The 26602-nt window shown below is 35.7% G+C and overlaps 1 protein-coding gene across 1 annotated transcript in view; it reads left to right on the plus strand.

Annotated features, from left to right (window-relative positions):
- Positions 1-26602, plus strand: part of LOC149256491 (diaminopimelate decarboxylase 1, chloroplastic-like) — a 104192-nt gene that overhangs the window by 24784 nt on the left and 52806 nt on the right. Inside the window, exons 2-3 of the mRNA XM_089460764.1 lie at positions 12301-12475; positions 12564-12713. Of these exons, the coding sequence (XP_089316890.1) occupies positions 12301-12475; positions 12564-12713 (325 nt within the window). The remainder of the gene's footprint in view (positions 1-12300; positions 12476-12563; positions 12714-26602) is intronic.

Below are 26602 nucleotides of genomic sequence, written 5' to 3' on the forward strand. Positions count from 1 at the left end.
CATTTTCTCAAAGCATTTGGATTCTAAGTGGCCATATTGATTACAAAAGTTGCAACGTCTATCAGTCTTCTTCCCTTTGTTTTTATTTGCCTTATCATTTTGTTGAATTTATTATACATTTTGAGATTGAAATTGCTTAGGACCCTTGTTTGGTTTAGGACCATTCTTTTTAGGATATTGCTTCTTAGGATTCTTTGAATTTGGTTGTTGTTGGGCAGCTAAGGTTTTCTTAGAAGAGTTTCTAAGATTAAGAAGGCCAAGATGTAAGAGTTTTTCTTGTTCTCTTATTAAAGAATCACAAAAGACATCAAAAGAGGGGGACTAGTAGTCTTGTCCTTGAGAAATAAAGGCTTCTCTAGTAGAATGGAAGGTGGAAACAAACACAGAGTAGGTTGGTCCCAACTTAGTAAGAATGGAATAGATAAGGCTACCATCTTCTTGGTTAACCTTAACACCTTCCACGAGAAGTCTAAGGGTCTTGAACTTGGACAAACAATTTTCAATGGAAGAAAAAATATTGGGGTCCAACGTAAGAAACTCATTTTCGAGTTGATGGGCTCTAATTTCATTTTTTATTCCAAAAACTTTAGTGAGCTATTTCATTGCTTCATTAGGGGTATCAAGTTCTACAATATGGAATTTAAAGTTTGGAGAAATAGACATCCCTATCAACCCATGTGCTTGATCTTGCCTATTTTCCCATTTGGTTGCCTTATCTTCATCCTTAGGTTTAGTTTTTTGGCCTGAGGCTATTCTGTAAAGACCTTTACTTCTAAGTAAATCCACAATGTAGGACCACGATTGGAAGTAGTTGGTTTTGTTAAGAATAACTTGTCATGGACTTTCCATTGTAACAGAAATTGAAGTTGTAGTTGCTGAAACTAAGTGTTCCAATGGAAAGATCTTGAAAAATTAGTTTGATTAAAAAAAAACGGCTTCCGGATGAAGAAGTTATGGCTTTTTGAAGAAAAGTTGATGAAGATGCCGACGAAGTGCATGAATGTGCGGAACTAAATGATAATGTTATATTTAAAAAAATCCCCCCCTTCCAAACTTAATATAATTAGCTCGCTTAAAAAAAAAATTATGGGACCCACTTTTATAAATAAGTGAAAGTCACTTTTACAATGGTACTTTATGAGCTACCCACTAAATTGTAACTTGAATAAAAGATAATAGACTTTAGAACTATAAGTGACTCACTTTTTATAATGGGTGAGAACACTTTACATAAAGTAATTTTAAAACATAAGTTACATGTGCTTTTTGAAAATGTAACTCAACAAAAAGAAAGACTTGAACTCAAGTCCTCTATTTTCATAAAGTAACTTTGGACCAAGCAAGCTAGTTTAAAAGGTTAGTAATTTTTGGAAAAGAGGAAGGGTTTTTTTTTTTGTTAAGTCATTGAAGCTTTGGTGTGCGCGCTTGCTTGAAAAATCCCTTTTTGCTTACAAAACAAAAAACCACACAACTTAACACGGACATACAAAAAAAAACCAAACCTTTTGGCTTGAAGTTAGTTTTCACCAGAAACTAAATATTTTCCTCAATGTTTTTGATTTTCCGAGATCACACTAAGGTGCGGCGGAAAAGAGCATACGCATGAGAAAAATCCTTCCTTTCTGTTTCTGATTTGCCCACATTGCACAGAGTCACGGGGCAAAAAGCATACGCAGAAATGAAAGGTATAGATCCGCTAATAAAAAACAGAGAGATAAATAAACCAAAATAAACAGAGAGATAAATAACAAGAACTGCAAATAAAGATTTTATACCTCTAGATCTTAAAAATGACGTAGCTAGGGCTACTGGAAGCCTTTTCGCGTGAAACGAAAGGGGTTCCTCACTGGAACAGATGCTCCTAACACAATAGAGTAGTTGTCTCGGCTTGAAAGCGGTCAGAAACAATAGATCTAGGAAACGACAATCGGATGCAGTACAAATTTTGATTTGGATCACCAATGGATGTGGCCTTCAAATAGATTTGATACTGTTATCACCTAGAACTACAGTTCATGTACATAAGGTTGTCCCAAACAACAAAATTTTTCATTGTCAAAAAATGTGTGTCTAGTGGTTATGATCCTATGTGTGTCACTTAGGGATTATGATTTAAAAAGGTATTGTTGTGAATCATTGCAAAAAACCGTTAATCATCCTCTATCATATTTGGTTAAGGCATGTCTTGTCTTGTTTGCGTCATTTGTCCTTTGCGCAGTTTCGCAGCGCAGTCTGATTGGCCAATTTGGCAGCGAAATGATGTTTCCGCCTTTTCGTAGCGTCTCATTTACCAGCCATTTCGTAGCGCTTTTTGTTAATTCATTACTGTCTGCGCTACGAAATCGGGGTTTCGGGATTTTGCAGCGCGTTTTCTTGAAATGTCAAGTCTGGGGGGAATGAGTCATTAGGTCCGTCCATATATTGTCAGTTAATATCCTCTCCAGGTCATTATGAGTCATCATCCCGCCATAAGGTTCAGAACCACGCGCATAAACATCATTCAAAGTGATTTTATGATGTATGGTAGTGTCATGTTATGGTTATTAGTGCGTAAACTGGATTGTTTGTATGACAAGACTATTGAAGCGCAAAGGAGCCCGAGTTTTCATTTAAAAGGACCTGAATTGCAAGCGAGCCTGCATTCCAAAGTTCGAAGTCTCCGTTTGAGTTGAAGCTGCTGTTTGTTCTCTGTTCGAAAGTTTTCAAAGTAAAATGGAAAGGAGGGAGCATCGATCCGGTAGGTGCCACAGAACAGAACCAGTGGGGCTGGATCTTACATTAAGGGATGAAGGAGTAGCAAAAGCGTTTAGAGAGGCTGGTTGCTGGAGGTTTTGCGAGAAGTTGCAGGGAGGGCACGCAGAGGTGACAAAGGCATTTGCATTGAATTTTACTGGTTTAAACTCTAAGGTGTCAATGCTAGAATTCCCTGTGTCTCCAGAAGCTATTTCTCAGGTGACTGAGATTCCTAGAGGTGGACATGAATGGTTCAAAAATTTTAAATTCGACATGAGCCCCTGTAAGGAATTTTTGAAGGAACCTTATGTAAATGAGGACCTCACCAAAGCGGTGCCAAGGAGTTACGTAAAAGAACATTATGCTATGCTCCTTACATGCATCCAGAAATACCTAACATGCGAGGGAAGGTACAACAAAGTTTATTCCTATCACTTCAAACTTTTGTTGCATTTCACAAGTAAAGCTTCAATAGATATCCCTTTCTATTTGTTCAGAAGCATTAGTAAAATGTGTGATAAAATCCAGTTAAAGAAAGATGGTTGTGAAACATCCTTGTTTCACCATGGTTTGGTAAAGTTGCTGGTGTTGGATGGTTTGCAAAAGATTGGCAGAGATTGGGATTCTTTTGTTTTTATGGCCGGCTTTCAAAGCAAAACAGGCCTCACTCCATTGCCTGTGAGGGAAAGGGAAGAAAGAATTGAAGAACCTACTCTGGCTGAGCTCAGAAAGGAGGTGACAGACCAAAAGAAGCCTAAAACCAAGTTAAGGAAATCAGAGAAGTCTGTGGTGGCAAAGGAGACACCTCAGTCATCAAAGCAGAAGATCCAGAAAAAGAAGGATGAAACTGGACCAAGCGAAGTTGAAAAGATTTCAAGGGTAAAAACCAGAGGTCAACTAAACAAGGAGAAAGGTAAGTCAATTACTGTGGAAGAAAGCCCTATGTCAAAAGGCAGTTTAAGTGACTTACTTGTAGCTATTGAACTTGAACAAGATCAGCCAATACAGATTGAACCAATAGAGTTTGAGCAAGATCACCCAGTGCAGCCAATGCATATTGACCTCACTCAATCTTCACCCGAAAGTACTAAGAAACCAAGAGCTTCAAAAAGGTTGAGATTTGAGGAGCCTAGTAAAGAATATGCTTTCAAGCCACGTAGGCCAGTCACAAGAAGACAAATGAAAGAGGTGGAGAAAGCGCAGAAAGAGGAGGCACCTTTAGAAGTGCCTAGTACAGATGTACTTGAGGTTTTGACCAGAACAGTTCATGCAACCAGGAGTAAAGACAAGAGTAATAGGGTCATCATCAGCCAAGGTGGAAATGTCATTGCTATCAAGCAACAGGCAGGAACAACACAAGAAGAAGTGCCTCAGATTAAAAATGTTTCTAAGGAAAGGGCAGTGAGATATGCAAATTATAAAAAGGCTGTACTAAAAGGCAGTACAAGTCTAATGGGCCAAACTGACTCAGTGTCTGATGCATATTTCTGGACAGTGCCAGCTCTGAAGCAGGCAAAAACCATGAAACAGCTGAACACAAGCCTAAGAGCAGAAAACAAGGCTTTGAAGAAAGAAGTTAGCAGTTTGAAGAAGAAGCTAGGTAAACTAGCTGATTAATCCAAGGGGAAATTTGCTTTTCAAGTTTTGATAAATTTTGGTTTCCATCATTTTGAAACTTTTTGGATCCCTTACACCTGTACAAAGTAGCTGAAGAAATCATGAAGTTAAGTCAACAGTGCTTTAAGATTCATATGTTCTGTTTTGATTATCTACAGCAGTTTCGTAGCGCGCTACGAAACTGCTGTAGATGACTGTTTTATGAGAAAAAATGAAATTGATGCTGAGGTCAGCAAATCTTGAAAAGGATGACTCGAGGCCAGTAAGGAGACTATACAAAGCTATCCAGATATTCAAAGAGTGACAGGTGTGAGTGTTGGAGAAAAAGGTGAAATATTTTGTTTTTTGCTAAAGTCTTCTTAAAGCTACTTTATGACCGAATTATTAGGGTTCTGGTAGGGTTACCGGAATTTTGGGTTGGACACCTGTTCAGTTTACAAAGCATCCAGATCATAAGGCATATGGTGTTATGCGTGGTTATTAAAGGTATTAAATAGCTTGAAGCATGTTCTTTTGGAAATGAAGACCGATGGAAGGCAGGGACCGTGAAAACAGGGCACACATCTTCACCAACTAATGAGTCATCTGCACAGCTAGAATCCAAGGCAGCTCGTTCAGTGAATGCCTCTCCAATTTATTTCGGCCACTACAGAAAGGGTACAGGTGTCAAGGCTCAGGAAAGCATCATGCACACGAGGAGATAGACTTTGAATTTCAATGTGATTAGGACTCTATGTATTCACAGCGCAATACCTTTGTATTTAATAAGTTTGTTTAGATATAGATAAGGCAATTAATGATAGGATTTCGAGCTCCCCTCATGCTGGAGGAGGAGTCTCAAGTAGTTGTAGTTTTGTTTTCCTATATATAGGAAAAACTCTGATGTAAAAAAGGTTGGAGATTTATGAAAAAACAGAGTTTTTATCAGCTTATGTAAAAAGACTTTTTGACAGTAATAAAAGGATTACTTTTTCTTCCCAAGATTCATCATGTGTTCAATGCTCAGAATATGTGTGGTTTTGTCATTATCCTTTATATATTTTACAGCTCACTAAATATGCAATCACTCTGAATTCACCTAGTGCTCAGACTTCCTGTGTATATTTATGAGTTGAGGTTCTTTTTGAGAGATGTTTTGAGTGTTAAACATTATATGCCTTGGCTTCTATGATTGAGTGGTTTATAGTTTACTGCAGAAGTATTTGACTCCATGAGCCCAATGGAAGAGATGTTATTTTGTTGTTCCAACCAGCTTATTTTCATGTACTGTTTGAAGAGTTAGCCATCTTTTCTTGTTCTTAATTCATATCAAGAATCTGTGAGAGAGCCCTCTCTGACTAAGGAGGCTAAGCCTTAGTCTAAAGCCTGGTTTGAAATAGTTGCATGAGATCTTGCTAAGTAGCAGCCCTTAGTACACGATTTTGTGATAACAGATACCATGTAGGAATTTATAGGGTAAGTTCTTCAAATAGAACACCAAAGGACACTACTCACAAACAGATCACAGATCAATATACCAGTATCCTTGACGTGGTTAAAACCTTCAAAGAGGGAAATAGTCCACCGCCGGAGCCAACGCGGCCACTTCAGGCAATTTATTAATAAAAGAAAGAAAATTTACACAAGCTTCTCTCATGAACGGTCACCGTACAAATGACCCTCCATGCTCTTTAAATAGAGATCATGGACCAATCGAGTGTTAAACCATAGATCAAGTGTCAGTAATACCGAGGAGAGAATGAACCGTCAGATCACTTCATGTCTAGAACATATTGTGACTGTCGGATTGTAAGTTACAAAAGTACATCGTAAAGAAACACACTTTACCTAACTCTGGAGTCTACACTAAACCAAGTTATACTTAACTATTTCCTATGTCGGAATATCCTAACATCCCTCAAAACAGCCCTGCAAATATCTATTTATATCGATTGAAGAAACTCAGCTCAAGAATATCAAGAAGCTCAAATGAATAGTGTGAGTGAAATAGAGGTGGGGTGTGTTTCTTTTAGGGGGCCCTAGGGTTGCCTTGGCGGTGGGCAACCCTTGGAAATTCATTTAATTTAAAAAAAATAAAATTCGTGGGGTTCATGTGTGTGATGTACACTGTGGTATGAAATTGACTAGTTTGGTGAAAATGGTCAGTTTGGCGGTGAACCAACCATTCTTCGGTCTTGGTTTGTCGGTCAGACTAGCTGAGGGGGCAAAACAGCTGGATTGGCTGGTTCAACTGGTCTGGTCTGGTTTAACACGATTTCCAAAGTCATTATATTAGTTGAAGCACCTGAATCCAACATGCAATTATGTAATATCAAATCATTAATGAACAAGGAGATATAGAAAGGAGCAGGATCATGATTTGCCTTACCCAATACCAATGTATACCTATGGTTGAACCTCAAGAGGATCTAATACATGACATGTGGCAACAAATCGATTCATTGTTTCTCTCTGTCCTAGCATGCAGATCAGCTTTTTTGCGGGAATCAAAATCTTGATCTTGGCAAGTTCTCTCTCCAATGAGAAGTTTGAAGGTTCATTATGTAAAGGAATATTTCCTGTTTGTGTTGTCCTTTTGGGAGATGGTTCATTTAGAGCCTTACCTTGTCATGCATAAGTCTTAGTAATATTTGCCACCATGCCTGCGGCCTTAGAATTAGCTATCTCAATACTTGCCGGAGCCATTTGACTTCCAAGAATCATGTTACTAGTGGGTTGCATAGAAGCCATGCATGCATTATAATCATCAGAATATAAATGCACAAGAATTTTGAAACTTACTTCTTTACTGTAGCCATACTCTGCTCCTGAAATCATGTTCAAAGTATCCTCTCTGACATTCATCTGTCTACTCAGGTTGCTTTGGGGAAAAGATATACAATATCCTGGCAAAAACTGCACACCCCTCCTCTCTATGTGGAAGCTCGCAAGCTCTGCAATAATGGCTGGAAGAGGAATGGTCTACATAATTGTTAGTGGGCATGGGTGTAGGAGGCTTTGGACTCTCTTGTTTCTTTCCCTTGAATAGTCCTCTTGTTTTGGAAAGATTGTTGATTGCCTGCATATTATGTTGACTCTGGATGTTCTTCTCAGTCTTGACAACCTTGTTGTTCAAGTCATTCAACAGTCCATTAATCGTAGAAGGGAGCTCTTCACTCTCAGGCTCTGATTCTTCCGTAGGCTCTTGTAATCGTTTAGCAGGTGGATCTTGGGTTCTCTTTTCCCGTGGATCGAAAAGCTTCTTAGGAGTTACTTGGGTTTTCCTAGATGCTATGATATTCTTTTCAAGTTTGACAGGGGTAGCACATGCAGGTTCCAAAGTTTGTGGATCCCTCTCCCTGAGAAAAAAATAAAAAAATTCATCAAAAGATCGGAAATAGTATAATAAAGCTATGATAAGATTAGGAGCAATTAAAAATTTTGAAAATCCAGTATTATATTCAGGAATAGTTTCATTTTCATCCTTTCAAATCGAAGCAGAAGCATCTAGCATAAGAGTGTTGTCTTGCTTATCGTCCTATCTTTCAGTGAAAGTGTTTTGAAAAGAAAAGAATCCCACCCATCAATTGCATTGGCAGGAAGAACTTTGTACCATGCTCGAGCATCCCCTAAAAGGGTTTGCACAAACATCGTTAGCACAACATCTTCATGCTATACCTTCAGATCATTTACAAACTATAAGAGTGCATCAAGTTGATCATCCATTGTAACTGCATTGTTCCCTACAAACTTAGGCAAGCGTTCATGGTAGTCTCTCATAGGTAACTAATATGGCTGCCCCTGTATCTAGGAAAATTCAAGAGGAGCATATGCATTGGAAGCAAAACGAACAGGTTGAGCAGCCATTATATGAGCAAAACTACTAATCAAAGGAATAGCAGAAGAAGTGACAAGGGGAGGAGTTATTGAAATTGATGGTTCAACTGAAAGTGTATTTACCACAGTCCCAATAGAGATAGGAAATGAAAAAGTAACCTCAGAAGTAGTTACTATAATGGACCCAACAGTTATTACTGAAGACCCTCCAGCAATAGTGGTCTATCTGTTCTGGAAAAGGTGTTCTAGTTCATTGATGATTAGAAACAGAGTTTGGGATGAATCAAATCTAGAAGATCTTCGGGGGGAATCTAGTGTAATTTAATCTGTCCACATAGGTGTCGCCAGGTGTTTTAGTAAAATAATCAATGCGAAATAAAAACTCACCAATGTCGTAGTAATATCCAAAACTCTATGTCCCTAGCAATAATGCCAAAATGTTAGCACTAATTTCTGCATCGCTGGTGAATAAGATCGTGTTTGAAAATTCAGCAGTAGAAATTAGTGAAGAAATAGGAAAATCTGCCCTAAGTGTCGTTACCAAATCTCCCTCTCCATTTGTGTTGGTGCTTGCCAACCTCAGGGGGGTGTCCCTAGTCGTTGTACCTGTTGTTCTAACCTGTAAATATGCAATATATCATAGAAAAAACAACAAGATATGGCTGTTTGATCAGGATGTTAGTAGCCAAACATGTGTGTAAAATTCTTAAATTTAACGTGTGTAATGGTCTTTTGCATATCATCCTTTTATATGGAAAAATATAGTAAATAGAAAACGTATTTAAGTAGCTAATAACCAAAATAAATAGCTGAAATAACTCTTAATACATTGCTCAAAATATCATTGAGTCAAACAAGCCCAGAGAGATTGAATCAAAATTGAGTTATATTCCACAAGGGCCAATAGGCTGGCTGTACCAAGATCACTATTACAAAACTGAAGGCAATGGTTTCTAGACATAAAATAATAAGAGCTAAAAGATAGAGGGAGAAGAATGATGGAGAGAAGAGAGAGGGTTGCTTGCTTTGCTCAAGACAATTCGTATTGGAAGGTAGGTGTTCCTCTATATTTTTAATAAATTTTCCCCTTCAATTCGTGCTAAGAGGAGGAGGTGGTCAAATTCTCCATTAATAATTACTGATGCACATGGTGGGTTGAACTGAGATTTGACTATAGAATAAAACTGAGTTAAGTGGCCCTTTTGCTTGAGTTGAACTAAAGAATCTCCAAGTTGTCATGTGATAAAAATACCTCTGAGCACAAATATAGCTAATTCGACTTGGGTAAAAAGTTCCTTGAAATATTATTGGTGAATTTTCTCCATGATAACAATATCCCAAGTCAATTTCATCTAGGTCAAGTTGTTTAATTTTACCTCAAGCAATTCAACTTAGCTAATTTTTCTCCCTCAAACCATCTTTAGCTATTTGGCTTGGTATTATTTTAGGAGGTCTAATTGATATGTTTTTTTATTTTGAAAAAAGGGAGTAAATTAAATAGGAAAAGTACGAAAAGGGAAGAGGAAAATAGAATGAAATTAGGGGGACAAGGAAGAGGAGTAGGAGAGAAAATAGGAGAAGGGAACGTACTTGGAGAGAGAATAATATGAGAGGAAAATAAAATCGCCTGTACTGCCATCTCAACTCATGCGCTCTGCTGCTTCACTGATGACTCATCTGAACTCTTGCTTCTTGTCCACTTACACTTCTGCCATGCGTCAACCCTCAGACTGCCACCACATGCTGCTAAAAATAAGCATGCCAAAAATACCAACCCTCAAAAGTAGGAAAAGTAGCAAATGTGTGGAATAGATATGGGGTACCCTGCCATATATGTACACTTGAAAATAGGCACTGCTAAAAATAAAGATTTCAGTTTCACTGTGTGTCCACAATATTATACTCATTTGACTCAACATTTGACGGGGAACCCAAATACACTGTCAGCATTGCCATGCCAAGACTGTTAAAAATAGAAAGTCCTCAGAATTGGATGAAACTACCACAATCAGACTTAGAACTCGGTGGGGAGTCCAAATGTTGCCTGTAAGTAGCTCATCGGACTTAGAATCTCACAAGTATTCTAAATATATCATCACCCCTTGCATGCAAGTCCTTGGACAGAACCTGCTAATCATAGTAAGTGGCATGCATATCACTTGGAGAAGCCTCACTGAAATCTTGAGTTCATGAGGACTCTGAATACGTGATTAATACTGATGTACCATCCCTGGACCTCTATCTTTTATTTACCAGGGGACCTGTTAAAAATAACAACTCTCTTCAATCTTTGCAACTGTCTGAATCATCACTAAATGAATGCTGCAATTGGTCTTCCTAGGAACCGACCTCTAGCCTGTATCTGTACTTTTATTTGAACCTCCAGCCTAATGAAATGTGTTGGTTAACATACTGCCAATCTGATTCTGGCCATAACAAGTGTGAGAAGAAGTTTGGATGGTTACGTTCATTTATGTTTTTATCTACTAAGGGGCAAATTTAGAGGTTGACATACTGTAAATCTGATTCTGGTCATAATGAGTGTGAGAAGAATCTTGAATACTTACGTTTGTTGCTGTTTTGATCTGGTAATCATTATATTTAATTTCTGTTATACTTGCATCCATTTTTTTTATATATTTCGGTCTGCTTTAGAAACTGTTCTAGAGCATTTATTTTCAAGTCAAAGAATCAGTTTTTTGAAGTTTCAGTGTTAACTATAGGTTCAGTTCTAATATTTAATATAATTGGTTGATAATATAGTATCATTCCTCAGACGGACAGAAGTAAATGAGCTTGCATACAGCACATGCGTGAGCACCAATGTAATGAGAGCCTATGGTAGCTAATTTTTAATTGTATGGCATCTACATTGTTTGTATAGCATATTTGATGTAATTGAACATTGCTGTTGCATAAGTAAGAAATTTTATTCAGATCATTCTGGGCTTTCTGCTATTTATATGACGGAACTGTCTCTCTGGGAGATAGGCTGCTTTTGGAATCAGAATCTGGATAACTAGGTTGATCTCCTTCAGTAAATTATAGGTTACAGTGTATCTATTGCTGTAGAAACTATATATCACAATTTTATATTCATTTCTTGCCACGAGTTTACTGTTTCATGCAATTTGCTTTTCTTTTGCATGAAATTGTTTGACTGGCAATCTTGGTTTAGTACAGTCTGTCTTACAGGCTTACAACTTTTGGGTTTTTTGGTGTATGGAATGTCCTTGGCAGTATTGTTCTTGGTTGTATATATTTTGTATACCATATTTTTGTTAATCTAAACATTTAAAAAAAATTCCGGCTTTTCTATATATCGAGTGTCCTACCTGGAGGGGAGTTTGTTTTACTACTGTTTTCTCTGTTGTTATTGCCTTACATGTTTTGTTTTGCTTTTATAGTCTTGTAAGATGCTATACTTGGAAGTTTGTTTGGAAATATTGCCTTCAAATTGTCTGCAGTTTTCAGCATTAATCATGAATGAGCAATATATAAATGGGCAAGGAGATATTTGGTAGCAGCTAGTGGTCATTATAAGAATTTCGTTTGGTAGGTAAGGAGGTCACAGAAGAAATCTGTAGCATCTTGTGGTCGTTATGAGAATTTGGCATTACTTGGCAATTTGACCTAGTCAACAGAACCTACTGTGACACTACATTTCTCTAATTGAATTCAAAGTTTTGCAAAATTTAAATTGTATCTTGTGGAAATTTTTCAGAAAAAATCACATGAGACTTTTTTATTAGATGTGTTTCAAACCATCCAGTGTGGTTCATCTTATCCTTGTGGTCGTTATGAGAATTTGGCATTACTTGGCAATTTGACCTGGTCAACAGAACCTACTGTGACACTATGTTTCTCTAATTGAATTCAAAGTTTTGCAAAATTTAAATTGTATCTATTGGAAAATTTTCAGAAAAAATCACATGAGACTTTTCAGTCGACGTGTTTCGAACCATCCAGTATGGTTCTTCTTATCTTGATGATGAACCACACTGGATGGTTTGAAACACGTCTACTAGAAAAGTCTCGTGATTTTTTCTGAAAAATTTCCAATATACACAATATGGATCACAGAAGTCTCAATTCAGAGATTAAATTGTATCTATTTGGCTTTTGGATGAGCAGGTGTATATTTAATGGAAATGGGAAACTTTTAGATGATCTCGTTTTGGCTGCAAAGGAGGGAGTTTTGGTGAACATAGATAGTGAATTTGATTTGGAGAACATTGTGGAGGCAGCAAGGATTGCGAAGAAGAAGGTCCAAGTACTGCTTCGCATCAATCCAGATGTGGACCCTGAGGTTAGCTAACTCAGATCAATCTCTGAAGAAAAGTTTGTGATATGCACGTGTTACTGTAAACTAATTTTGTTTATTTCTTCTATCTTAGGTTCACCCATATGTTGCAACTGGAAACAAGAACTCTAAGTTTGGCATCAGAAATGAGAAACTGCAATGGTTTTTAGATACGGTGAAGGCACACCCAAACGAACTGAATCTAGTTGGTGCACATTGTCATCTTGGATCAACAATAACCAAGGTAATTGGTTGGCAAACCTCTTATTATTCCTTTATTGTACAGAAAATCTGCCAATGTTCATGTTGGGAAGATAAGAATGCCTTCACTGTGATTATAACAATCTTAGTGGTCCAGTTTTTCTTATTGGTAAAAGCGTTGATATCTCTCTGTGGCAGTAAAAATTTGGCATTTTATGTATTAAAGATATTCTTTCTTTGAAGTTTGTATCATGGGTTTTTGGGTTCCTGTTCTGGTTGCTTTTTTATTTTAGACCCAGAATGAGAGATATTCTTTGAGAATGTGTGGCACATTCAACCCCTCTTTGACTATAATACCTCTTGAACATAAAGCAGCTGCAAAGTGCAAAAGAACAGTCAAGAGAGGCATGAAGGCTCATCTTCAGATGGAGGAATTAATAATTTTCCTTATGTTCATATATCATTATAAATGAGTCTGGACAACAAATGATTTGAATGTCTCAAATATATTATTGGTCTTCCCTGGCATTTGTTATGAGAAACAGTAATACAAATATTCTGTGGGTTACACACAAATCTATATCTGCCTATACACTTGATTATAGGACTCAGATAACCTGGATCTAAGGAAGAATTGTAAGTCTTCAGCGAAGTATGTAATGTATGCCTTGAAATAAATCACCAAATAAGGTCTAATGGTCTACTTTTCAAGTGAAAAATCAAGTTGTATTTGTTATTTCACAAGGATGAGTTGCGATTTTTTCAATAGAATATTAATCTTGGTTTCATATTGATATTGTTCCTTCCATCATTGCTCAAGCTTCAATCTTTCCTTCCAAATATGCATAAAAATACTCCATCTTTTGAAATCTGAAGAGGACAATTTTGGGAGTATAATTTCCTGAAATCTTGAACAATTATCCAAACTTGCTTTTTTTAACACAAGGGACTCAAGCCTATGCTACTTAGAAATGATGAACTTGTTACAACTTACCATAAGGTTGTCTAATCTCTTCATTACTGTTATAGCTACACACCTCCAACTACACCAAGTAAGTGAAACTTTCTTTGTATTTGCACCTACAATCCCCATCTATAATGACCTGTGATAATCATATTTTGTGAACCACTATGATTTTGGCCTTGTTACACATCAATTTTGTCTAGGACCAAAATTGTTTGTTTGAACCACCTAAAATCAGAGCTTGGGATATTGGTGCTCCAAGGAGAAAGACTAGGGAGGCCAAGATGAATTTTGTGTTAAAATAATGGAATGAGCATGGCTGTTTCTTGTCCCATCTTGAAATTAAGGACCTAGATCAGTCCCAGTTTGGAATCAAAACATAGCAAGGCCTATTGGATGTCATGTATCTTTTAAGTTTTTCTTCATAAAAGCAAATCTTTGTACACTATCTATGATAAATCTGGATTAGGAGGAAAGCACTATAGTCTATAAACAGCAGGTTAAGGTACCATTTGTCTTGCTGGCTCTGAATTAGTGCATACACGGTGATAAACATCAGTAAAATTGGCAAGAGGGAGCGCTGTAACAAGCCTTTCCAGCAGGTGTCTCATGCAACAATTTGTAAACAGGCTATGCTCATATAAAACAGTGTTTCAAAGACCTTTATTTAGCTGGAAAGTCAGACCCTTATGCAGTTAGTGTTGTACGTATTACCCAGAGCTTTGGACATATAAATCCTGATAAAACTGATGGCACAGATGGATTACTTTGTAGAGTGAATACTAATATGTAGTAGCTGTCTGTGGCAAGTGCCCTGTTTCTTCCTCGGATTAGCTGGAGGAGTGATCTGTTCTTGGAGAGCAGACCAGTTGATAAATATGTGAAGTAGTGCGCCAAACAATTGTTATATATGTGCATTTGTGTGTAATAATTCTGGAACAGATTTGCAATGAGGCCTATGATACATGTTGAAAAATGTAACTAGGTTTGATCTTCATAATGACGTGTAATTGTGATTTTTATGTAATTGATGAAAAGAAGAAAAATTAAATTATTATTGTAATGCTTGTCTCATGGGTTTCATGAGCAAGGAATTTTATTTTAGTGATGGCTCCCATTGTGAGCCTTTAGGATTTGTCATCTAGTCATAAAAGTCAAATTGAGTCTATGTCATGTATGAAGGACCCTTCTTGGGTATGTTACATTGTGTATGAGTCATTAAATCAGTATGTAAGCCCTCCAAGACCAAGCACAAACAGCTCCTTCATGTCAGCTACAAAATGGAGTAAATAACCTACTCTAAGAGACATGTCGGCTCAAGCTCTTTCATGTCGGCTAATTACAGAGGCAAACCACTATAAATAGGCAGCTCGGCCTAAGTTTAGGAGACAGAATTTCAGAGACACAATTCAGTCAAGATCTGAAGTGCGAGGGTCATCAAGGGAGCCTAATTACCAGCGAGAAAGAAGGAAGGAACAGCGAGGTATCTAAGTGTTGATTTGGGACTGTTTTGTGGGCCAACTAACCTCCACACGTGTGAGATATCTCTGCTCTCTGTTGTCGCACAAAGTGTCTAGGCACCACGACAATGGTCAGAGTAAGGGCTGGCACTCTAATTCTTACTCACTCCTTTTAGACTCTCTCCTAGACAAGTCAAGGGGGTTAGTCCCTAAGGTGAATGAATGAGAATAGGCTGTGGAAAACAGGCTTTAGGAGACTTAAAGATGGACAACTTGACGAATGTAAATGAGTCCTGGTTAACTGAGATGAATAGATTAAACACTAATACAACCAAGACACAACCACAAGATAGAAATGATTATAAACCAGTGCCTTTATATTCAATTAACCAAAGACTAAATAGAAACAAGTTACCCAGAGCAATTTATAATGTGGCAAAACGACAATCATGAATAATTAAATGTCAACGCCCAAAACTTTAGTATGCAGGTTATTCTAGATTTAAAAATTAATTTTCTTCAATAGCCCCAAATCTGGGGAAAATAATCTTTCTCCTATAGTCAATGATTTTAAAACATTAATCGCACCTGACAATAGAGAAATCACTACCACGAAAATTAAAATTTTATACTTAGCATAAAAGACACCAAGGAACTTTAGATTTAGAATTTCAATTATCCCTTAGGTAAATGCTAAGCTAATGAAGCAAATTTTAATGTGGTGAATGAAGAAATTAAATTTTGACGTGACAAAAGTAAAACAAATCGAAAGAGTTAATAAATTGAAATTTTAATGGGCCATAGGCCACATTAACATTTTTAATGTGAAAACACAAAACCTCCTTTGATTAATTCTTTTAGGAATTTTAAAGTCACATAAATGAAAATTTTTAATTTTTAGATTTTTTTAATGCTTTTTAAATGGTTTTTGGATATTTCTTAAATGTTTTTAAATGAAATCAAAATATATATTTTTTTAATTAAATCAAAAAATGTAAAACAAAACCCAAAAGAGAAAAAATTAAAATAAAAAATAAAACAAACATAGGATTCAAAACAAAAAAAACAAAATTAAATTAAAATAAAAGTAAAAATGAAATCGATGTCAAAGTCAAAAAAAATAAAAAAATGTAAAATGAAATAAAATAAAATGAAACCTAACCCTAACCAACTAAAACGTAAAACATAAGAAGTAAGAAAAAGGAAGCTCAGGTTGCTTGTTTGTTTGCAAGTTTCGCTTGACGGCAGCGGCAAGAGGAAGCTTGAAGGAGCTCGAGAGGTATAAGAATAGTGATTTGGCAACAAGGAAGGATGCAGGGATGCGAGGAAAATGCACGAGAGCAGAAGGAAAGGGCTGCGGGTAGGTCGCAGGAGCTAAGGAAATGGCCTGCGGATGGAGGGAGCATGTAGTGCGGGGAGAAATGGAAGAGGGAGCCGCGGGTAGGAGAAGAGAGGGGAACGCAATAGGGTTTGATGGCATTTGTAGGTTGACAATGACAACAAGGGATCAGGCAACAACGCGAAGGGCAAGGAGAAATGCAGAAATGTAGACAGGTGAGGAAGGAACGAGCTCATGCAGATGGAAAGGCTCATAGTCCAACAATGATGATGGCAGCAAGGTATGGACGCGTAGAGATAAGGAAGGGAAGACGACAAATGAGGGAGATGAAAGGAAACACGAAGGTAGAAAAGAGGTTTTTTTTTTTTTTTTTTTTTTTTTTTTTAATTTCGAATTTTTTATAGCAAATCGAAAACTCAGCCAGCAGATCGAAAAACTCAGATAAATGATAGCCAGAATACCCCTGAAGATATTTCCAAAAAATTCCGATTAAAATGTTAAATCCTTTTGCTTCAGATTTATTCCTGAAACCCTCATGAAAATTTTCAGATTTAAGAATTTCACAACCGTTGGACTGCAAAAATTGAATAATATCCTGCAAAATTATGTGAAAAAACCCCAGAGATCTAGATCGTACCCTCCACTGCCTAGATCTGGACTGTACACAAATTTTCTCCTTAGATTTGTAGCTATACAACAAAAATAAAACACTCAAACGATATATACAATGATAAAAACTAAAACCCAGAAAAACCCACGTTAGAAAAAATAATTACAAAATTTACAAACTGCAGGTTCTAATCAGCTAGATTTATCATTATGCTGCACAATTTTTATTTTATTTTTTTTAAATTTTAAGGAGGTGCTAACTCGAAACCCTTTGTGCATCACCAAAAAAAAAAATCTTATGATAAGCCCGGGATTAATTTTACTGGGCTCCTTAGAAAACACGGATCGAGAGTTGGCTGGTCCAACTGAAAACTTTCCTTAACGCTCGAGGATCTAAAATCAAGATTTCCCTACAAAACTCGACCTAACCATTAAAAATAGAGCGAGAAAATAATAATAAAACTTAGAGAAATAGAGATACCTGCTATTACGTTAAAAATTTAGATTATTATTCAAATACCAACAACTGAGCAAGATACCTGTACTCAAATCATTCTTTAGAAGCTATCATCAATGCCTTTAGAAAAAAATATGCATGGAAACAACACATCTTACAGTATTCCCATGAAAAGTAACACCAACAAAACTTAACCCCAAAGTCTTTCTTTATTATCCAGAAAAATATTACACAAGAGCTTCTTGCTAAGCACACGACTCAGGTTGGATGGATCAATTGACAAATGACTTCCTATTTAAAGATAAATCTTCTAACGACTAGTTTGAGTGATCCTCGTCAAAGCAATCTCGACCGTTGATGAAGATTAAAATTTCTTTTAATCTCATCCGTCGAAATATTTAATTCTTGAGGAAATTCGAATTTTTAATTAAATGTATTTTAATTAACTCAAAAATTAAATTTTTGAGTTAATTTCCTCAAAAAATTGACTATGACTTAACCCTTAAGAATCAAAGGTTTAAAATTTGGCAAAATAATTAATTTACCTTAGTCCCGAGACCTTTTAAAATTTTTTTTTAAGGACCGACGAATTTTGCCTTTGGAGAATTTATATTAACCTAGGACCTATAATTAATTAAAATTTTGGTTTAGGATTTTAATTAATTTTTGGCCAGAAAATTTAATTAATTAACCTATGAGGGGATAAATTATTTTTCCAACCCTCAAGAAACTTTACATCATGATTTTCATATTTGTTACATCATAAGGGGGGAAACCCATTTGTAATAGACCTTCACAGACTACCCATTTCTGCGACACAAATATAATCCAACAGACCAAGCAATTTGTAATAAAATAACCTAACCAAATACTTAGGATTATTCCCAAATCACTTTTACATAGACTCGATCTAAAACATAGGGACTCACCTAAGATCCTAGCGACAAAATCCATTTCAGCTTTGGGGTAAGACCGGAGGAAATCTCTGCCGACCATCCGAGAATGGGTCGGTGAGACAAAAATCCTCCCAGAATGGAGGTCGTCACTAGAAAAATAGGTTTACCTAGGTCATTACATACATGACACAGATCTGCTGAGATTATTTACATTATACACATGCAAAAAGGGTTTACATAACATCTTGGAAGTCAGGCTGATGATGATAGCTGGACGACACAGACACATCGATCAAGTGCTATCCCTTTTGCGAAAAAAGGGGGTGTACTGCTATGGGTCATTGACACGTAGTAGTCAACATCTGGTCTACTTGGGCACACGTTGCCGCACCGGAGGAATGTGAGAATCCAGAATCTGCATCCACGCAACACACAATATAACATAAGTAGCGTCCATCCAACAATCATCATATAATGTTAAGCACATGAAAGATATAAGCTCTTCATTTATTAACTATCCTAATAACATGAAAAACATCTACTTACAAAAATAAAATATTGAAATAAAAGGGTGTAGGTTTAGGAATACAATACAAAGGATGCCCCATGGCATTAGATGTGTTCCATGTAGTGCATGTTGAGCATTTTCCTGCTTTCAGGCAAATTTGTTGGCTGTTATTCAGATGTGCCATGTACAATCCTGCATATTGTAGGACATTTTCCTATCCGAAAATCAAGCTGCTCATGACCATCTGATGCATCAAATCACTTTCTCATTCTCTTTCTCTTTTGCTTTTTCTTTGTGGCAGGCTGTATCACTGATGATGTGGAACATTCTTCTTGAAAACTATTAGATGAAGTATGTAAGAAATGCGTGACATGTCTTTCCTCATTCTGCATTTGCTCTGTCAAGAATGATGGATCAGTCTCACAGGTGTCATGAGTTATAACTTGATCTTTTTTAATTTCTTCTTTGATCATGTCATTCTTAGTTAAATCTTCGTTAATGGAGTTAGCCTCTTTCTCGGGATATTCACAACAAGACAGGACTTGTGATTTCCTCTCTTCCAACCTCTTATATAATGAACTCATTTCTCTGACATTTCTTACTATTAACTTCGCTTGATTGAGTTCAATTTTCACAAATCTTTCTTGCAGAGTGACATGATTAGCTTGCATAATCGTTATTTGATTCTGAATAATGGACATCTGATTAGAATGATTAACTTCCATTATTTTTAATATGTTTTTGATGATATGTATTCCATCTGTATTTATGACACATGGTACCTGCCTTTTCTCTATGGCCAACAATCTGTTCTGAAGAGATATTTGATCAACTTCCATGTCCTTTATAATTTTATCATTCTTTGCTTTCATGCCCATGAAGCAATTTTGCATATAGTTTATCTCTTTCTTATGATTTGCTTGCATGGTAGCTAACTGATTATTATAATTGAATCTCATGATGGTCATTTCTTCATCCATAGCTGACAATCTGTTCTGAATCAAACTTATTTCTTCTTGATTATTTGCTTCCATGGCAATCACTTGATTTGAATGATTGAATTCCATGATCATCATCTTTTCCTCTAGGGCTAATAACTTGCTTTTCATAGAATTAATTTCCCTAACATGATTATTTGTTAATCTTGCTTGATTAAGTTCCATATCTTTAATAAGTTGAGCCTAATTAACTTTTGCATTCTTGATTACTTGAGCTTGATTTAACTGTATGTCTTTAACCATTTGAATTAACTCCTTGAAATCATTTTCAACTTCTATAGTTTCCTTTACTTCAACTTTCGCTTTGACTTTGTCTTTATCTCCATATCTATCTTCAAAGGCATCAATGATTGATTGTAGAGAATCAAAAGTGTTATTAGGGAAATTAACAAACCAATCTAAAGCATCTCCAGATAAGGTAAGAATGAAAATCTTCATCTTCACATCTTCATATTTAGAATATGGGAGACACTTGCTTATACAGAGGCTGACATTTTGAAGGTGAGTTTCGCAGTAAAAGCATTGTTACCTTGAAAAGGAGGAAATTCATCGATGGTGTCACCAAAAAAAGAAGGATAACTATGCGGACATAAGAGACACAAATTTACCCTGGGAAAACCTAGCAAACTTTTCTTCCAAGGAGAATTCAATCTTCAACAAAGTTTACAATATAAATTTTCTAGGAATCTGTGCCAATTTCCAAGCCCTGATATCAGTGAAACCTGGTCAAAGGAGAGAAGATATTTGACTTCCGTTTAGTTTATTCAACTTTGGGCAACAGGCTGATTTTTGGTTTGTTCTACATCTAGTCAACTGTAGTCAAAGGACGCTGAATTTCAGCCTTGCAACTTCCTTAGTGAATTCAGTCAAATAGCTTGTCAAAGTGCGCAGAACTGTGGTCAAACTTCTGAGATTCTGCGGTAAAAAACAATCCTTCCACAGTCAAACTTGTCAAATATTTGGTGAAATGGCAGCCTGAAAATTCGGTCAAACTATGCAAGAACTGACTTGTTCAATGCTGGTAAGTGGCAGCTTCAGTTCTGGTCAAACTTCGCTTCTCCTCTTTCAGTTGACTTTACACATGTTGTCGGATTGGATTGATGAATTTGACGTCTCCTTTGTGTATTTATAGTGGTCAAATGGGTGCCCTTTTGACCAAGGGTCACCTCTAATGGTGGGGCCGACTTAGGCTTCTTGGAGCCTACATAGACTATTAAAAATTTGTTTTTTTTTTTAATAATTATAATTTCTTTTTGTTGATTTGGGAGGCTCCTTGGCATGCAGGAATACTTCCCGATGCTACAAAAAATCAACGCTCCCTCTTAGTGAGGGAGGTATTCTTCTGCAACATATTTCCCTTTAATGATATCACTAGAAATAGGTCTGATAAATCAGGTCTAGCTGAGCACGCTTGTTCCTCCTCTCACTATATATGTATGGAACAAGCTAAATTAATCCATAAAGAAGAACACTATTTAAAAAGAAGAATTAAAGAGGCAATTGAAATTGAAAAATCCTCAAATAATATGAATAGGGATGATGGTCTGAAACTAAGTAATACGTGGAAACCCTTACTGAATAAAATAAAGTAACTTTAATCTATTCAGATTCTTCCTTGAGACAGCAGTTACAACTCATAGTTTTAAAAAAATTAAATTAATTAAAATAAAAATATATTTATATATATACATATAATCATATAAATAAATAAATACATTAATGAATTAACTAATTAAAAAAAATAAAATAAAAAAAAATTAAACTAAATTTAAAATTAATTTAATTAATTAATTAAATTGATTTTATTTTAAATTTAGTTTAAATTAATTTTAATTTTATTTTTAACTTAGGTTAAATTAATTTAATTGAGGTAAATTAGTTTAGTTTAGGTTAAATTAATTTTAAATTTAGATTAAATTAATTTAATACAGGTTAAATTAATTTTATTTAGGTTAAATTAATTTAACCTAAATAAAATTAATGTAGGGTAAATTAATGTTATTTAGGTTAAATTAAATTAATTTAATTTTAGGTTAAATCAAATTAATTTAGGTTAAATTAATTTAAGTTAGGTTAAATTAATTTAGGTTATATTATTTTAAGTTAAATTAATTGGATTTAGGTTAAATTTAGGTTAAACTAATTTTAACTTTATTTTTAATTTAGGCTAAATTAATTTTATTTTTAATTTAGTTTTAAGTTTATTATTAAATTAAAATTTTAAACTAAATTAAAATCAGCTTAATTAAGTTATCAGTAAATAGATGAAAATCTAGCCGACCTCACAAGCCCCTAGTTATCTCTCTATCCTTCTATTAATAGGTTCACAAATTCTTGACTCTCTCTTCTCAAAATAAAGATCTCATTACCCTGATGATGGACTCACCTAGCTAGTCCGAAACGTCGGTTTCATAAATTGCTCACAGGTTTTTCCATTAGCAATAAAAAATTCTACCAGCCTGTATGGAATCTCTCTTTAACACCATTAGGTCCCACCATGGAAGGGACATGCTGAACAATGCTCTAAATTTTGAGAAGATGAGAATGTCAAGAGCTAGAATCCTATCCAATCTAATATTTCTAAAGCAATGCAGAGATGAAAACCTCACTCCTAATTTCGCCAAATGCAGCCATCCTCTTAATCGGGGTCGTAACATTTCTCTTTTTAATAAACTCAGCAAAGCCCTCATAAAACATGAAATTAAATTTGCCAGATTTCAGTTAATTAAAACCTCTAAAATTCTTCTGGGTTTACACCTTTTATTGACGGCAACTCTCAGCCCTGATCTCTGGCGTAGCCTAGACGCCCTCTCACTTACACCAAAGCTGAGAAATTTCTTAACTTTACTCTAGCCAATAAGACCAGAAAACTTAATTCACTGAGAGCCCTCAATCTCAATCCACGTATAAACCTGGACCAGAGCGGTAATCCCTCCACCAGCAAATCGCAGAAGTCCCTTAACACATCAGTACGGTTTGAGGATCCCATCCCTACCCAGGAGCACATGTACGTACAACTTGATGGTCAAGCTCCTGCGCAGTTGGAAGCCCGTCCTATGAATTTAACTCAGTAGAATAACGTTGCCTCCAGCAACGTGGTGCAGAAAGGCTATGTATCATGTAACCCCACGCAGGTATATCTCAAGGATTATGCACAGCAGCTGGATACGCAGGAAAATGATTATGCACAAGATGTGGGCAACGCATCTACGCAGCTGGATACGCAGGTAGATCTCAATGATTATGCACAGGTGGCTGGCAGCGCATCTACGCAGTTAGAAAGTCTCGTCCCTACTCAGAAGGTTCATGATCTGGCTTCCTTGCAGCAAAAGATTAAACAGGTGCCCAACAAAGAATTGATGGAGTATCGTGGAACAGCTGGAGATGTAGCTACCTGTGAAAATTCTAACGCCCTTTCTATTGGCCCATCGCAGCAAAATAGTGGTGCCTCCAGCGTGATGGACTGCGGCCAAATGAAGAACTCCTCTAATCCGCTTCACTACCTTAACAATAATACGACTGTAGTTAACCTCTCTCAGCTTGTGATAGATGACAACTTAAAACTGCTTCTTGAAAAAGGTTTAAATTTTGCATTATCCCCAATCAAAATTCCTATATATGACATATAAGTAACATTGAAGTCATTATAAAGAACAATGACCAAAATAAAGCAGAGGAAATAAGGCAAGATGTTTCCAGAATTCTTAGAAATGCCAGACCTCCCCCCAGCAACATTTCCAAAGAAGAAGCCATAGCCCTAAAAAACATCAAAAATAACAAAAACATTATAATCTTAAAAGCCGACAAAGGTAATGCCACTGTCATCATGGATAGGGCTGACTATGAACAAAAAATGGAAGACCACTTAATTAATAGTGGCTGCTATAGAGTTCTGAACAAAGACCCTAGCAGCAAAATTCTTCGCCAAGTTAGTGACAAAATTAAAAGCTCCTCCCTTGATGCCACCATAAAGAAAAAATTAATTCCTAACAATGCCATTATCCCTAGAATTTATGGAGTGCCTAAAATCCATAAATCTGGTGTTCCATTAAGACCCATAGTAAACACCATAGGATCCCCCACTTATTGGTTAGCTAAATATCTAGCTAGCAAACTTAGACCTTTAGCTGGTAATACTCCCTCTTACATCAAAGACTCCGCTTCCTTCATAGAATGGATCAAAAACCTAGAATTTAATGACAAAGACCTAATGGTGAGCTTTGACGTTGTGTCTCTCTACACCATGATTCCTGTGGATGAAGCCTTAGAAGTCTTGAAGAAAATTACAGACCTGGAAACAGTGGAACTTATAAGCATTTGCCTTAAATCTTCATACTTCAGTTTTAAGGGAAAAATTTATGAACAAACTCATGGTGTTGCAATGGGTTCTCCATTATCCCCTTTGATTGCCAATCTTTACATGGAACACTTTGAGCAAATGGCCCTTAGATCTTTCCCCTTTACACCTGAAGAATGGAAACGATTTGTAGATGACATTTTTGCTAAATGGAGCCATGGTCTGGATAGGCTTAAGGAGTTTTTAGCTCATATAAATAGCCTCTCACAGCACATAAAATTCACCATTGAAATTGAAAAAGACAACTAGCTCCCCTTCTTAGATGTCCTCCTCACCAAACAAAATGGCAAACTAAGCTACCAGGTCTTCAGAAAGCAGACACACACTGACAGATATCTTCATGCAAACTCCCACCACCATCCAAAACAAAAAGTGGGAGTCATCAAAACCCTAACCACCAGAGCCTCCAGAATCTCCGACCCAGAACATTTAGAAGAAGAGCTTATCCATCTCCATAAAGTCTTCCTAGACAATGGCTATCAACATCACACTATCCGCAAAATAATCAAGGATTCCTTAACCAATAAACAAAAAAGAAAATCGTCTGAAAACCCTAGAATCTCCCTTCCCTATATCAAAGGAACCACTGATAAAATTGCCAGAGTTCTCGCCAAGCACAACATTATGGTAGCTTTCACACCCCCTAACACCATAAGAAACATGCTTGAATCTGCTAAAGACACAATAGACCCAAAGAATCACAAAGGCGTTTATTCGATTCCCTGCTCTTGCGGTAAAGTTTATATAGGGGAAACAGGGAGATCCTTTGGAGTAAGATTAAAAGAGCATTAATGATATCACTAGAAATAGGTCTGATAAATCAGGTCTAGCTGAGCATGCTTGTTCCTCCTCTCACTATATATGTATGGAACAAGCTAAATTAATCCATAAAGAAGAACACTATTTAAAAAGAAGAATTAAAGAGGCAATTGAAATTGAAAAATCCTCAAATAATATGAATAGGGATGATGGTCTGAAACTAAGTAATACCTGGAAACCCTTACTGAATAAAATAAAGTAACTTTAATCTATTCAGATTCTTCCTTGAGACAGCAGTTACAACTCATAGTTTAAAAAAAATTAAATTAATTAAAATAAAAATATATTTATATATATACATATAATCATATAAATAAATAAATACATTAATGAATTAACTAATTAAAAAAAAATAAAAAAATAAAAATAAAAATTAAACTAAATTTAAAATTAATTTAATTAATTAATTAATTAAATTGATTTTATTTTAAATTTAGTTTAAATTAATTTTAATTTTATTTTTAACTTAGGTTAAATTAATTTAATTGAGGTAAATTAGTTTAGTTTAGGTTAAATTAATTTAATACAGGTTAAATTAATTTTATTTAGGTTAAATTAATTTAACCTAAATAAAATTAATGTAGGGTAAATTAATGTTATTTAGGTTAAATTAAATTAATTTAATTTTAGGTTAAATCAAATTAATTTAGGTTAAATTAATTTAAGTTAGGTTAAATTAATTTAGGTTATATTATTTTAAGTTAAATTAATTGGATTTAGGTTAAATTTAGGTTAAATTAATTTAGGTTAAACTAATTTTAACTTTATTTTTAATTTAGGCTAAATTAATTTTATTTTTAATTTAGTTTTAAGTTTATTATTAAATTAAAATTTTAAACTAAATTAAAATCAGCTTAATTAAGTTATTAGTAAATAGATGAAAATCTAGCCGACCTCTCATGCCCCTAGTTATCTCTCTATCCTTCTATTAATAGGTTCACAAATTCTTGACTCTCTCTTCTCAAAATAAAGATCTCATTACCCTGATGATGGACTCACCTAGCTAGTCCGAAACGTCGGTTTCATAAATTGCTCACAGGTTTTTCCATTAGCAATAAAAAATATTTCCCTTTAGCTGGGAATTCTCCTTCATAAGAAAAGTTTCATGAACTTGTCATAATGATGCATGCCTTTTAACTAAACATCCAGAGTGGGCCAAGTTCCTTTATGGCTCCTTAGGCAAATATATAAAACTCTTTTGGTCATGACCTTAGCCTAGGCATTAAATCCTTTTAACTTCTCAAGAGAATTTGCCTTAGGACTATTCACTTTTCTTGTCAGAGTCCTTTGTGACCTACTGTTAAAATTGGCAACTAGGGCCAAACTCCATGTGGGTCATCTTATTTATGGCAGTTGATATCTTTTCTTGGATCCCTCTCATCGAGAGGTGTAGGATTGATCTAAAGATCATCCGATTCCGATAAGTATTCATGGAGTTATGAATTTATTTGTGTTATAAGACAATTCGTCAAGGTCGGCCAACAACCAATTAAACCCCACATGTGCTCAATGTTTTAGTATAAAT

Source organism: Pinus tabuliformis, chromosome 7 (assembly GCF_031772625.1).
Source record: "Pinus tabuliformis cultivar Carrire ecotype Pingquan chromosome 7, CPIR1, whole genome shotgun sequence".
Classification (NCBI taxonomy): domain Eukaryota; kingdom Viridiplantae; phylum Streptophyta; class Pinopsida; order Pinales; family Pinaceae; genus Pinus; species Pinus tabuliformis.